This window comes from Thermobia domestica, chromosome 11, assembly GCF_964235325.1.
Source record: "Thermobia domestica chromosome 11, izTheDome1.hap1.1, whole genome shotgun sequence".
Lineage (NCBI taxonomy): Eukaryota > Metazoa > Arthropoda > Insecta > Zygentoma > Lepismatidae > Thermobia > Thermobia domestica.
This window is the reverse complement of record NC_137464.1, coordinates 8594769-8611418: the sequence shown is the minus strand read 5'-3', so window position 1 is coordinate 8611418 and position 16650 is coordinate 8594769. Positions and strand designations below refer to the sequence as shown.

The 16650-nt window shown below is 36.5% G+C and overlaps 1 protein-coding gene across 1 annotated transcript in view; it reads right to left on the bottom strand.

Moving 5' to 3' along the window:
* Positions 1-4423: 4423 nt before the first annotated feature.
* The window catches only part of Pnn (desmosome associated protein-like protein pinnin), a 35640-nt gene continuing 23413 nt past the window's right edge, over positions 4424-16650 (bottom strand). Inside the window, exons 6-10 of the mRNA XM_081729989.1 lie at positions 16311-16386; positions 13572-13727; positions 10128-10266; positions 8827-9021; positions 4424-6164 (exon numbers count right to left, since the gene is read on the bottom strand). Of these exons, the coding sequence (XP_081586115.1) occupies positions 5827-6164; positions 8827-9021; positions 10128-10266; positions 13572-13727; positions 16311-16386 (904 nt within the window). The 3' untranslated portion in view covers positions 4424-5826. The remainder of the gene's footprint in view (positions 6165-8826; positions 9022-10127; positions 10267-13571; positions 13728-16310; positions 16387-16650) is intronic.

The window sequence follows — 16650 nt, the reverse complement described above, 5'->3', positions numbered from 1 at the left end:
ATTTATATTTCAGCCTGATTCTATGTATGAATCCGAAATTTCAAATCTAGATAAGAGGCACCAAAATTCATAGTTTATTCTCGGTGCTCATATTGTGATTTACTAAATAATTATTAAATCTAATTGTAGGGTATACATTTGATATTTTGAGCAGACTGAGCAAGATAAATTTACGTAAAAAGTAGTCAATACTTGTCTTAACTGTTTATGTTTTCTTAACTGTCAATGAAATAGGTGCATTAAGGAATTTTAAATATTCATCTCGGTCCTGCAACCGAGTGGAACTAGATTCGACATTTGAGCTCTCATCCGGATCATTTTTTTTTCTTAAGTAAGCCAAACATTTGATTTTTAGAGTAGAATGAAGGAAACAAATAGACTTGTCAATATTCGTCTTAATTTTCTGTTCTCTTCTTCACTGTCAGGACTTCGTGAAATTACTTTCGGCGAATTTTAGATATTAAAGTTTATCATAATTTGGATGGGATGTGGGTTTGGATAAGAATCAAGATCCGAGATCCGAATCCAGATCCGAGATTCGAGATCCGGATCCAGATCCGAGATCCGGATCCAGATCCGAAATCCGGACCCAGATCCGAGATCCGGATCTTCGGATCCGGCCATCCCTAGTTTGTATCCGTGTGCAGTGGCACATTTTGAAAATTTGTACATGTTCACCACATCTTTTATAGGGTGCAACATTTACCTTACACTAGTAGTATATCCAATAGATGGGACTTTACTTGCAGGCTAGATCAACTGACACACTTACCAGAAGCTGTCCAGGCTATTTACTTTAACCTTACGTACACCATGGTGGATTAAAAATTGTGCACGCTTTTATTAAGATAAGAAATTTTATGGATGTTTCTTTAGTATCGTAACTCAGGATTTTTTTTTGTCAAAAATAATATATATATATATTTTATTCAATACTTTTAAGAAAATAATCCCGAATTTCAAAAAAGTGTTCGTGGTGGACATAAAGGACTCTCCGTTGGTGTAACGTGTTACCATAATATGCATAAGGTTATTTCCAGTTAAAGTTGAAGGTTCTGACACTAGGCGTCGCTACGGGTACAACTGATGCAAAGCGTCATACACCTAGACGGAAAAACCTGCTGGTTTCAGAGTGATGGTATTAAAAGTAGAAACTGTACGTACACCAACTATATACTAAGTATAAACTAACAAGGGAAAGTCACGAACTGGCTCCGCTGTGATCCGAACGAGATAATTATATTTTGCAGTTGATATGTTATAACTAGACGAATCCCAAAGTTATACGTGCCATCTGTCGGGATATCGTGAGTTAGAACATATTTTGTAATGTAAAAGCTATTAGCTAGTGGAAGTTTGAACCGGGTCATTTGTTCGGAAACGGTCGGCGAACACGTATCCCATCATGTACAATGGCACACTTTCTAGGAAAAACGTTTGCCCCAGGGTCCTCCGCAGTGTCCCAGACGGGGTCTAACTCAAAAGTTCCAAATAGCAAGTCTGCCAATCACAAATAATATTACATGCACGCGAAAAAGAACAATTTAGTCATTTTCAAAGGACACACTATTCTCTGTCTCAAGTTAAGATAATAAAACAAAAATATATCAAATAGCAGCGCTGCCGGTAGCAAATAATGCGCTCTTTTGTCTGTTATACATGTGCATATAATACAGCATTTCTTCAAAATGTGATTGTTGCTTCAACTCGTAAAACAAGTGGAAGATGAATGGAGCAAGTCACTTTACATACATAGTTACTAGCCTTTGGTTAGCTGAGGATTTCGTCCCCCCCGCCCCCCGCATTTGCTCGACTGCGGCCTCGCACTCCTCATCCTTGAACATATTTCCGATCTGAAGGTATGGCTACCTTATTATAAACATTGCAACCTTCATTCTTTTTTCTTCCCTTCTAACAGGAACATCAAAAAAATGTTGAAACAAGTCTTTAAAATTAGGATGTACAGTCCGCAGCAAAAAACCTGCAATACGAGCATTTAAGTTTGTTGTGACACTACGCCTAACAGCTCAGGGAATCAACATAACGTCTAAGTGGCACGAATCACGCCAGGAGAAATCTCGGCGTCCTCCCCTGCACACTTATTTTGAAGCAAAAGACTTCGTCGTTTCACAATAAACTTACATGCTCATGTTGCAGTTTTTTTGCTGCAGATTGTACCTATTCTTAAGGAACTTCGAGATACAGTCATCCCACTTAAAGAATTACAACCCCACCCTTTTTTCTTCTCTCCTAAAGGAAACATCTAAAAACGCTGAAACACATCTTTAATTATTTTAAATGAAAAGTCTAAATACCAAATTTCATATCTTTAACCTTAAGAGATTCTGACAATAATAATTATAATTCTCACGCCTTTTTCTTTCTCACCCTTTCTCTTTCCTTCTCGGGCAAATATCAAGAAATAGTAAAACACACGTCTAATTATTTACAAGAAACGGTGAAATATTACCCGTCGCACGAGTCTCTGCATTTGTTTCGTAGTAGCGCTGCAGTTGTGTTTATGTTTTGGCACTGGGCGAAGGGAGTGATGGGAGGGAAGGCAGGATTGGTTTTCTGTATTCCTTTACAGGGTTGCCATGACGTCTTCCTACAAAGTAACAGGCCTTGTGCCTCCGCTAGATCTTCAGCTGTCAAACACCCCCATTTCCCTCATAAAGTACAACATTCATATCATCTCCCTATTTTATTCACCTGCCGGCACCATCAACACAGTGTTAAGCGATACTGAATGAAAATATTTCTGTTCATATTCTTTTGATTTTCTCGAAAACCTAACCATAAAAGAAGTCTCAAGAAACTAGTACCTCTGGCAACCCTGCCGTGTTGCTCCTACCACTTGTAAACAAGAAAGTTAATTCCCAACTTCGCTGCATGCAAAGAAAAATCAGACGAGTAATACGTGTCTAATTTATTTATAGTAAGTTCAAATACCGAATTTCATGTCTCTAACCTTTAGAGATTCCAAGATATTGCCATTTTAAGATAACTGCCACCCCACTTTTATCCTCTTGTACGTCAAATTTCCAAAAAAATCTTTCCTTAGTGAGACCTTACATCACAGATTCTGTGTGCTGTCTGAATTTCAAGCTGCTAGCTGAAGCAGTTTGGCCTAGGCGTTGATCAATCAGTGAGTCAAGACATCTTCTTTTATTTAACGTATATACTCGAATCTAATACGCACTCCCATTTCTAAACTTCAAAATGTGTGCCAATTTCTTGTATTCAATTCTAAGACGCATCTTGGATATTCAATGAAGCCAGTGACAATTTAACAGTACAAGTACCCCACTTTTTTTTTTACCTGAAATTTTGACAGAAAAAGTTTCTTAGATTCCAGTATATACGTTATAGAGATTTATAAAAAATATTTTTATTTGGATAACTTTACGGTTTGCGTAGCCCAACATATTAATGTAAGTACTTCCGACTGTAATTATATATATATGTGTGTGAGTGTGTGTGTGTGTGAAAATGAAATGAAATCTTTGAGTTTTACGTCCCACGGTTATGCCGGTTAGGCTAAAGGAGACGGTGATAATGGTGGAATGAAGAAAGTGGGAGAAAACGGGAGAACCCCGAAGAAACCCATGCATACGGTGTTTGTCCACCACGAAGTCCACTTGGCGGGGGCTGGGAACGAAATATATACATGTTCTACTTACCTGATTTCTTTCTTTCTTTTTATTCTCATTATTTTCAGAAAATCGTCATCGTTAACAAAAAATTAAAATCACAAACTGATACTCAGAAGTCTTCCAGTTCAAAATACGAGGGCTGATCCATAAGGAATGATCATAAATGAATAAAACATAATTACCTGTACTAATCCTCCAAATATTGATGGTCTTTTTCAAAATAGTCTACATTACATGCAATGTACTCGTCCCAACATTCTTACCAGTCATCAAAGACACGCTGGAAGCTATTTTTGGACAGATGCTTCAAAATCGCCTCCACAGCTTTCACCATTGCCCCTGAAGAAGCAAAACGCCATCTCCAGAAGTGTTTCGTCAAAGTTGGAAAAAGAAAGAAATCACAAGAGGCTAAATCAGGGCTATATGGAGGATGAAGTACACACCAAGCGTTGATCTATGCAAGATAGTCAACAGAATTTCTGTACTGTTTTTCGCGTGTCACTTCCATGTTGCCTTATGCGGAACTGAAACTACGTGTGCTTGAACGGCTGCGAAGGCCACATTCCTGACGCCATGGCCTTCAACTTGCTCGATCTATTCGTCACTTCTCCCACTACACAAACGATTTTCGTTTTCCGTGCCTTGCTGTTGTATTCACCTCATAAACTGATGATCAGTCTTCACTGATCAGCCTACGTAGATTACTTCATCACAACATGTACACTACACAAAAAATTTTTTGAGTATAACAAATAAAAAACACTTTCTTTTTGTGTATATATATAAAAAACAATGCACATTTTTTTATTGATGTTTCTATACACACTTTTTATTTTTTCGTAATAAGAATGTCTTATATATTTATGTATTTATATGTATAAGTCCTTGGTTATTTTGATGATGCACGCACAGTCCATTATCTGTGCAAAATGATGAGCAATTATGTACAAAAAGAGGAGGAATTTCGGCAGGCCATACCCACTCCCCCCTCGCAACAAATGCCCACCCTCCCTATTCATTCGCCCATGCACTTAAATATACAAAATTTCTTCATTGTAATCGCCAATTAAAAAAAAAAACTGATCAATTTCATTTTTTTTCATTTGTTAAATTTGTTACAAAAAATTGCATTCAGTAAGCGTGATCTGTATTTTTCTTCTTTTAACTTAAATTATTTTGATACAAAAATGAGAGCACTGATTGAAATGTAAAGAGACAAAGGCACTCAATTTTATATGCTTTCTCTGTTACCGTACCAATTAAAATAATTATTTATCGCCAACTCGCTTTACAGAGTATTAAAAACCATCTTTGCACATCAGAATTAATAGAAAATAGTTCCAGTTCTTAATAGGGAAAAAAATGTGTAAAATACGTTGATGAATAAACCTAAGCCAATGTTTCCTATTTATTATTATTTCCAAAATATTACTTCCATATTCATATTTGAACATGCTACTTGACGGTTCCGTACTTCAGATGACTTAAAAAAAAAAATACTACTTTCCATGGCACTAGAACAGAATCTGCACAGCAGACTTTTTTAACACTATATTTCAACGAATTAATCGCAACTAAATGTCATGTTATTATATTACTACGCGGTACATTTTTTAACAAAAAAAATCAACTATTTTTTATCATTTTGTTCGAGAGAACAATTATGTGTAGTTAACTACTCTGATATTATAAATATGTACAGAAAAGTACTAAAAAATATACAATACGCAAAATTTAGGCAAGAACTAACAATGTATAAGGAAAAATCAGACCGGAAACTCATACTTGGAAAAGGTTCTCATATTTACACAAACTTATAGCTATAATTGAGAGAGAGACTAATTAACGGCATTTATCGGATCTTTTTTAAGAAGCCATTCCAATAAGAACTACAAAGCTGCCTATAAGTGAACGTAAAACATTATAGGGTATTCTAAACTTTTTCCCTCCCATTTGAATGGATCTTTACTTTCAACACTGAAGAACAGGACAGAGTTTAAAACAAATACAAATGTTAACAGAGGGAGGACTGAAAATCGGATACCCAACTTACCTTTGGCTGATTCCTCCTTGCTCCAGACGGCTGGTAACAGTTTATATAACTCATGTATTTACGAAGTAAATCTTCGTGCGGCCGAAACAATGTTATTTGTCACAAATTTTGTGAGAGCTAATCATACACAGGTTCGAATTCCTTCTCGTCTACGGGATTAGGAAATTCACCCATACTAGCTTCGCCTTCGTTATTGTTATCACTATTATTAGTATTATTATTACTAGTATTAATATTCGACGCTTGACTAACGTCATGGGGCTTGGCCTCGCCTTCCGGCAAAGGGACATCGTCTAAATTACTAAAACTGATTTGTTGTTGTTCAATGGAACATTGTTGGTTAAGTGTTTCTGTCGTCGTCTCCCCCTTTTCATGCCCCTCATCCTTACCTGTACCTGTGTCGTCGTCTTTCTCTTTCCCTTCAACCTTTACCACGATACCCAGATCAAGGTTACCTGCAAAAGAAAACAGAAGAATACATCAACACATCTCCTGTTTTATTTACAGTAAAATATATAATTACATAAAAAGTTTTACTCCTGGCATTTCGCCCACCTTCCTTCTGTGGGCTTCAACTGAAGAACAAATTACTATGTACAACTTCTTTTTAAATTGGATCTAAAATTGTGTAAAATATAAATTTGTTGCGAAAACACTAAAAAATGTTACATGACCCCGAAAATATGACAGCTGGTAACTAAAAAGTTTTACGTCCCACGGATTGAATATTAAGTCTTACTGAAAATGAAATGAAGTCTTTGAGTTTTACGTCCCACGGTTATGCCGGTTAGGCTAAAGGAGATGGTGATTATGAGAAATGAATGAAATAGTGGAATGAAGAAAGTGGGAGGAAACGGGAGAACCTCGAGGAAACCCACACACACGGTGTTTGTCCACCACAAAGTTCATTTGGCGGGAGCAGGGTTTGAACCCGGGATCCCATGCACCAGAGGTGAACACACTACCACTGAGCCACCGCGGCCCCTAAGTTTAACTGAAATTGAAAGGTACTTTCTAAAGCAGTGTTGATGCTGATTGAAGCGTTTTCTTTTTCTTCTTGCTTTTTTACTACTTTATTTTGACTTTATTTGCTTATTAATTTATTTGTTTGTTTATTGACTTTTGTGTACTTACTAAAATTATAAGTATGTGTTAAATTTTGTGCGTTGTAGAACATATGATATGTTAAGTTATTGCTTTAATCTAAAACTAGAATAACAGGATTAAGCACACACAAAATCTGACCAAAGCCAGCACTCCGTATTATTAATCTGTCCTCCGGTTTCAGCAACACATCATTGCCTTTACCAGATAGTTTATGTGACATTATGCCTTCATCGGATACATCATCTCTGACATTATACTTTCATCAGATACATTATCTGTGACATTATGCCTTCATCAAATACATTATCTCAGACATTATGCCTTCATCAGATGATACATTATCTGACTTTATGCCTTCATCAGATTTACAGGGTTATTAAAAAAAAAAAAAAAAAAAAAAAGCAAATTTCAAACATTTATTCCTTCTAAACTACAAAAGATAGAAACATGATTCGAACGTTACTTGATTAAGAAAAGTTTACAATTTATTGTTAGTAATTATGGTGTGCATTCAATATGAGCACCGTGTGTTACACGACAAGTGTCAAAACGGTGGCCTTTTGTTGTGGTCGTCAGGATGCAACGCTTGCAATAACTGCAGTTTGTATGGCTTCATGTGCAGACGATGTTTTAGAACTCGCCATACCGTTGGTTGAGAAATGTTAAGTTCTTTGCTTGCTCATGAGGTGGATTTCTTTGGGTACGAATACGCTCGACATTCTCGTTTGATGTGCGTGGACATCCTGTGCTTTTCCTTTTGCAGATGCAACCATCATCTACGAATTTTCGACGCCACTCGTAAATTTGCTTATGATGCGGCGGTTGTTTATTAAATTGACGGCGAAATGCTCGCTGAACTGCAACAATGGACTCAAGTTTTGCCAATTGTAGCACACAAAAAGATTTCTCCTGTGGTGACGCCGCCATTTCACTACAAACAAACAACAAACAACAGCGCCAATGCGGCCGTGATTGGAACTTCTATCCGGGCTGTTTAAATTGTAACCTTTTCTTAATCAAGAAACGTTCGAATCATGTTTCTATCTTTTGTAGTTTGGAAGAAATAAATGTTTGAAATCTGTTCTTTCTTTTTGAATAACCCTGTATTATATCTGTCACATTATTCCTTCATCAAATATATTATCTATGACATTGTGCCTGATGAAAACAAAGACATATTTCCCGAAACTGTAACACAGATCAGTGTGGTGACTTTGATGAAACCAACGTCCTAGCCGCACTGGAGTACTGCTTTTCGTGAGCAAAATCAAGCAGAGCCAGGTCTGGTCAGAGGAAAGACCGCTCGTACTCACCAAATGGTGTTGGTATTTCGGCGTCCACCCCGAGTCGTGGGAACAATGGGAAGCTACCTGAAAGAAAGAAGTTGCGACCTCGGGCTAGAAAGCCAGCATTAACGACGAGGGGAGTCCATACGCTGACCACATCACCCCAAACGCATGAGTGCCACAAGCCAGCTAGTAGGCTCTGGCTCTCTTAAGGGCTGTTACATCACAAGTTGTTTCTATCCTTCTTTTGGTGCCAATAGGCGTCCGACCCCACAAGGTACCGAATCCTATGATACGACCGCAAGCAGACAGAGACCAACCCATTTCTGGGATCCCGTGGAAGCCGTGAGGGCTATAATCCCAGCCTTGTCTGCTTTAGAGTACGACTGAGGTACGAATGGGTTGTGCAGGCCACCCATTTAGGAATAGGACAAACCTCTCCTTCCCCGGAAGGAGGTCCCTTGTCATAGGCATATCTATTTCCATAGAAAAAAAAAATATATCGACCAGGATTTAAATGTCAAGTTAGCAATTAAGAGATCTTTTAATGCTAACCTGTAGAATCTGACTAGAGATTGAAGTTCTCCAGGCCTATAGTAACGTAATAGAATTCCTGCGACTGATCTACGATGCAATACCCTACCTGATTTAATACAATAACTGTTAAAATACTAGATTTTATTTAAAGTTATTATAAAACGAACTTCATGATTACTCAACTTACCCGTAATTTGTGGCCTATTTTCCTTGTCAATAATTTCACCCTCCCCAAGTTCTTCCTGCCCTTCTTCACCCTCCTGTTCCTCCTCACTTTCTTCAACCCCCCCTTCTGCACCCTCTAAGCCCTGCCGCCACCTTCCCCTCTTTTCGATTGCTTCCAATTCCACTTGTAAATCCTGACGCTTCTTCTCGATCATTCCTGAAAAAACAAAAGAAAAATTACATAACTTAATTTGTTCTAATTTACGAATCATGCATAGTGTTGTAAAATTTCCGGAAATTTTGAAACGACCGGTAAAAACCGTCTTTTTTCGGTTTCTTTCCGGAAAAATTGGGAAAAAACAAAGATCTTTATATTAGGTTAGTTTTACTAGTAATGGAACTTTTTTTTTAGAAGGCGTGAAATGTAAATTGAGAAATTTCAATATTGTGAATATTTAAAAAAGAAGCATTCGAAAATAAAACAGTTGTAATTGGATAATGGATAATATTAATAGTGGAATGATGGTAGTGGGAGGAAACGGAAGAATCCCGAGAAAACCCACGCACATTGTGTTTATTCACCACAAAGCTTTCGGACGGAACCAGGGATCCAACATGGCAAAGATGACCGATCTACCACTGAGCCACAGTGACCTCCAAGAGAGAGCTTTCTTCGAATCAAATTTATATCTACTGGAATCATGGTTTGATGTTTTGAGATGACAGAATTTTAATGTGTTCTGATTTCTTTTCTGAATTACTATTTCAGGAATAGACAAGACACGGATAAGACTAACCTTGATTTATTGACACTCCAAGGTGGCAGATTTTCTCGTGTGATAGAGAAAACCCTTCTTTTTTTACTCATACTCCTTGTAAGAAAATACACAGAATACTGGAGGTGCTCGGTTTGCTTCCGAAGTCAGAAGCCAGACAAGAAAGAGAGATCGCAGTGTTTTTTTTTTTTTTTAAACTTCTTTAGTGAATTTAGCGTTTGTTTTATTGCATTAGTAAGGCAATTAGATGTCTTGATAGATGACACAATAGACGATGTGTCTCGCTAGAAGCTCCCTGGACTGACCCTAGAAGAATTAGGACTATAACCTTACTCCGAAAAAAAAATCCTTAAAAAATACCAGTCGACTATATAATCAATGCTATAGTAGTGCATAAATAATTAGCCTTCTTTTTGTCGTGTATATCTTGGTGTTTACGAATGTCGCCCATGTTACGTCAAAAAATATACCTAATAATAGTTAAGCACACGACAGAGACAATTAAACGACTGTACATATTACATTGAGAGAAATATATTTTACTTACTTGCTACTACCTTCTGACTAGCTACAAGCCTTTCTTCTGTCTTCGCGTTGTGAATTTTCGGAAGAAAAAATATTGGAGGCTTTGTTCGTGTTTGGATAAAATTCATTAAGTGTCTGTGTATGGCTTCCCATTCATTTTGCTACAAAGAGAAGTAAATCAAGTTTTAATACGTAAAGCTTAGATTTATTTTAGTAATTAATAACATTCAAGATAAAGTTTTCACTGCATAAGTGCGTAGAAAAAAGAACGTAGTGCTAATTTCAACTTTACATTTACTATTTACAAATACAGCTGTTTGAATAATTGTGCCTACGATTGTTTTATTTACGTATAAATGTTAGCTTTCGAACTAGTATGTATAGGTGATCACCAACAGCTTAATAAAATAAATAAATAATACGAGGGTGATTCAGAAAGTAATGCCTCCAAGCCCACTACTTGGCCAATAGTATTGCAAACACCCTGAACTGTTTATTATTAACGCACTGATGTTTAAACTATAGAGTGTCACTTGTTTGACTTTCCGTTCCAGAGTAATGGATCAATTTATGGCATTCACTGGTGACGTCCGGTTAAAACAGTGGGCTGTCATTGAGTTTCTGACTGTGAAAGGTTTGCGCCTAGGAACATTCATCGCCGGCGATGAGTCGTGGATACACCATTAGGACCCGGAAACGAAGCGTCAGTCTATGAAGTACTGCCACACGTTCTCTCCTCCGCCAAAAAATTCAAAGTTGTCCTATCTGTTGGCAAAGTGTTATTGACATTCTGTCTCATCCTGCCTACAGTCCGGATCTTGCGCCCTGCGACTTTTGACTCTTTCCCAAACTAAAGGATCATCTTAACTAAAGGGCCAACGCTACAGTTGTGACGCGGAGAAAGAAGCGGCAGTTCGGCAATGCTGTTGCCAGCAGCCACTACAATTGAGCAGTTTGATGTAATAAGGGCGTAAGTGAGTTTACGCCCTTTTTGAATCAAACGCATTTGTGGCTTCTGCCATACTTGTTTAGCCTCCTGGTAACATTTCAATTCAGTATCGGAATAAAAATGCTGCATATTACATTGTTTTATGTAAGAAAAAAAATCACTACTTAAATTTTCAGCATCGTTTTTCTCCATCTGTTTCAGACTTACGCCCTTAATGCATCAAACTCCTCAATTCTTCGCCGACGGAATGAAAAAACCTTGTTTCGCGTTGGCGCAAATATGTTGCCCGCAATTTGACCTATGTTGAAAAATGATTCCACCATTTGTATCTGACACTGCAAGCTTTCCACTGATACCTGTATTGGTGCTATCTGTCAAACGCAAATAAATGTATAACCTTGGAGGCATTACTTTCTGAATCACCCTCGTAATAATGATTGTTGATATTAGTCTCTTCTTTGAAAAGGTCTACGTTAACAAATCTCTGTGTAAAAATCCGAAAGCTGCCAGTTGTCCCGAATGCTTAAAAAAAGTTGGCAAGGTGAACTAAAAAAGGTAGGAAACATCTTTTAAAAAACTAAGTTTTCGAAATGCGGAAAAATATTTTTCTCAGGCATCCTAGTGTTGACTCAACCTTCAATTAGATTATAATGAAATAAAGAAAAGTATATGCTCTTTAAAAAAATCATTTTAACTCAGTAGCGTAGCCAGGATGTGTGTTTGGGGGGGGGGCCCAAGTGCTGTTATAGGTACATATAGAAAAATTACAAACAAAAAAATATATAAACATAAAAATATATAAAAAATTACAAACATCAAAGTACTAAAGTACTTTGTCGGACCTCTTTGGGGGGGCCCGGAGGGGCCGGGCCCCCCCTTCCCTACGCCACTGAACTCAAGCAGACACAGATCAATACAAAACTGTTCTTATCGCAAATATACCTATGTACACTCATATCCAAAATAATTGTCGCATATCTATAACAGTCTTCTTGTAAGAATATAATTTGATAATGATTTTGCAGGGTACGTTTAATACTGATACAATGTGTATAATCGGGAAATATATATTTGTGGTAAATTTCATAGGAAAAGAATAATAAATACGAAAATTAGAATGAGTAAAACAAAATGTTGCTAAATGGACAAGAAAGTTCTATTTTCCTTTTATTGTTCTTATTTACTGCTCTTTTGACATGAAATTTGCCACATACATGTCTTTGCCGATTATACACATACTAACATTATAAGAAATACCGGGCGAATTCGTTATCAAACTATATTGCGTACAACATATTTATAGACATGCGACAATAATTTTGGACATGAGTGTACATTATGCGGCAAAACAAACAGTACTGAAATTTGCATACAGATGGCGTGCTGGTGCAATGTGGTATGAGTTGTGAACATCACATATGTGCTTAGTTGTGTGTGGTTCGCACGAAGATGTCACTCACAACAGAGGAAAAGATGTTTACCGTTGAGCACTATTTTCATTCATAAGGTGTGGAGCAGCATCTCACTGCAGGAGAGGAGCGCGCACGTCTACTGTATTACTCTAGAGCTATAGTATATGAAGATGAAGATTTCGTCAGCAACACATGGTTCAGTGATGAAAGCTTTGTGCACCTTGATCGCTACATCAATCGACAGTTTATTATTGATTCATTCTTGCATGATTTGCGTAGTTTTTGCCGCACCAAAAATCTGTCATTACAACAATGGATGCAGCAAGACAGAGCTACTGCTCACATTGCGAATAACTTGCCTTCTGCTCACAATAGTTTGGACACCGCTTGATTTTCCCTTAAACGGATTTTGCATATCCTTCCCACTCCCGTAACCTCACGGCTCCAGATACCTACATATGGGGTATACTGAAGGAAGCAATTTTCCGAACAGACAATCCCCTACCACTATACCAGAGTTGAGAGAGAATAATTTGTTTTGTCATTCCAGCAACCCGTGGTCATTAACACGTTCATCGATCTACAGGACTGCTATGAATGTGGGAGACAACATTTTGAACATATGATGTACAGGCGCTATTTCTATTAAATTTACAATATGTGTTAAGTAATATCTAGTTGGCATCCATATGACATTTCTTGCGTTTCATTATGTTGTACAACACACAAATAAATAAATGTCAACGATATGATTTCAGTGCTGTTTGTTTTGCCGAATACTGTATGATCTCTGATAAAGTCTACGAATTCTCTCTCCGCCAAACTTCGTCATAGCACTTCGAAAAAAAAAAAAAAAAAAATTAGGAAATATGATAGACGGTAAGAAAACTGCTACAAAAATTAAGAACAGAAAACAATTTAGATGAATTCCTAGTATTTGAAATACGTTCTTTGTATTCTGTAAATTAATATGCCTCCACGTAATTTCCTTGTGTTCACTATATTTCTGAATATAATATATTTGACACGCTTTGAACATAGTATCTTCAAAACTCCATAGTCACGAACTATCTACAGCCGAACATTTTAATATTACATCTCCTACCTCTTTCATTCGTATCATTTTTAATTCTATCTTCTTAATTTCAGCTTGTTTCCGCTTCCTTTCCGTAAATAATTCTTGTCTCTCTCTTTTCAGCTCTTCTTTCTCCCGTTTAGCTGCTTCTTCCAATTTCTTTTCAACTTTCATCCTCTTCTCCTCCTGAAACACAGACATCGATGTTACCAGCTTACAAGAACAGAAAGGTCAAATGTGAGACTCAGGCAGCGCTTATTCACAAACTACTAGTTCTAATTAAAATTTAAAAACACCAAATAAGAAAAAAAAATCGATTTATGAATTGTCAGGTACGATCTGTAAATACTTAGATAAGGTAGTACGAAAAGTAACAAAGGCAGGAACAAAATACAATACAGAACCAGTGGTGGATGTAAAAGGTGAAAACTGGGGGCCCAGCAAGAACCCAGACTATGATAGGTAGCCTATATCACGAGTTTACTATAAACTTTCAACAAGAATTTTAGGATAGATAGATAGATAAAAATAAATAAATAAATAAATAAATAAAATAAAAGATTGCGATCTTGGCCAATAATTGGTTTTTTGATCGGGGGCCACAAAATTTTTGAACGACACCTAAATCTTTTTTATATATATATATATATATATATATATATATATATATATATAACGAATAAGCACATCATACTGAGTTTAGTGATAGTTTGAGTTTGGCTACACTATATGCAGTTCTCTAGATATAAGGCCTACAAGAAAATTTTTGCCTGAAATATATTGGATCTTTTGATCCAAAAATATATAAATAATGGCTTAAATTATTTTTGTCAGTCAAAAAAAAACTGGGGGCATAGGCTCCCCGGCTCCGGGCTACATCCGCCACTGTACAGAACTTCGTTTTTTATAAATTTTAAAAGTGTAGACATACATAATCGAAACTACAAACAAGTTTAATTAGATAATAACTGTATATAACCGATAGTTCTTGCTACGTGCACAGCTGTTATTTATTGAGTTACATCTAAAATAATACTTTGCACCTAAAACACCAGATAGTAAGTCTCATGGAACCTGCAAGTCTATTCTATAAATTTCTTTACGTCAATTTTCTTTCTTCAAGTTCATTAGCTTTTTCGTAATTTAACAGGAGATACACATATGGAAGGATCTGAATACGAAGACGTAAGAAACATCCAAAAATCGCAACTTGTTGCTGCGGAAGAACAAGATCGGTTAGTCGTAAAAATACAGCAGACGATTATTTAAAAGTGAAAATCTGTTCTCTGGCAATGGAAGCGAGTGTTAAAATATTTAAGTTACATTGCTTCATTCTCTACGGACTCCAAATGCTCTGCAATAATCAGAAATGCAAACTCAACACAAGTCGATCTGATTCTCCAGAGCAATTACAGGGTTGCTGCAAACTTCTTCTAACTCTTCATAAGAATTCCACGACCATATGAATTTCTTGTAAAATCGGTTTTCTTCTCCCTTACAGTCGATATTTCCTCACCAGTTTGACAACTTCTCCTCAACATAATTTTTTTGTGAACTTTACTTTGCTTTTATTTTCATATACCGTATCATATAACTATTTTCTTCGGTTTAAAAAAAAAAAAGTCTCCAGAAATGTCTACAACCAAGATTATGTATCTTTACGTAAAATACGTAAAAATACAATCAAACATTTCCTATAAAAATGGAAAATAGCAGTTTGTTTGAATTTAAACTGGTTAAACTAAAATTAAAAATAAGACTAACGGAAAAAGTGTCGAAATGCTGACTTTCGCCACAGGGAGTTACTGGAATGTACGTGAACGAAGTCCTTTTCTTCTTGGTTTTGTTTAGTTTGGTATCAATGGCTCGTTTAAACCTTATCCTCTGTTGCTTCAAATCTCTTAGCTGTGCATCCAACATTGTCTTTTTACTATGTTCACTTATCGCTTCCTTCTCCTAGTCTAACTACTCTTCGTAGGTTTCTTGGGCCTTTCACGTAAAGCTTAATCTTTCTGATGATGTATAATCTTCAATACTTCCTGCCTTTTGTATTTGGTTATGAATATGCATTTGTGTTACAATAGTCATTTTATGCATATTTTCCACTAGAATGATTTATTGACGGAAAATTCTCTTTCGACCGTTGCATTTCCATGCACAAATGACAACCCAATTTTTACTAAATTCATTGCAGGCAGCTTCTAGTAAACTGACACAATCAAACGTCAAAGTTGCTGGACAGAAAAACTCTTTCAAGCTTAAGGTTGAGCTATATCTCGAGCATCTAACGTTACCTCAACATTTCACTGAATACTCCAATCGAAAGAGCAATAAGCAAAGTTAATCCATCTTTCAGACGATAAGGATCTGATCTTTGTATCTATATTTTAAATCAAATAATGCAATCTCCGTGGGTCTAGACTGTGGTCGAAATTTCCAACTATCCCATACGAACATGAGGATGATTTTGTTAGAACTTGTTGAATAAACATCCAATTTTTATTCACATAAGTTCATCCTTTTTGTGCTCGTAGTTACTTATGAGAGCCGCCGATGTCGGCTGTAACTTCGAGATCGCGCGCCTTGGGCTTATTCCTGGTTATACCGCTAAAATAATCGCAGAATTAAAACTTGACAGCAGCAAAGAAATATCTGATTTACACAAATGTATAAATATTGGACTTCTAAAAGAAAGATGCTAAGCATGGATTGTAACAATTTTGATAGTGTTCAAATGAAATAAATAAATAAATAAATAAAGGTACATACTCTTTCCTTCATCCTAGTTTCTTCTTGCCGGAATTTCTGAAGTGTGCCAAGAAGAGCTCCAAACATTCTTCTATTCCTATAAATCACAGGAAAGAAACATAGATAGTTTTAAATGTTCGAAAGCAATGATGAAAATTTAGGAAATAAAATGGCATTTATGTAAGCCATTTAAGACAGTTGACAAGTCATGTGATTTGGGTAGACTATTCTTAAAAATTATGTATTGTATTACGGAAAGGAGAAAACAACCGGATTATTCTTTTCGTTTTTACACACCAAATCCTCTGTAGGTGCGAATTCAATGATATGCACAAAGTGAAAAAGTGGATTACTGGACCGG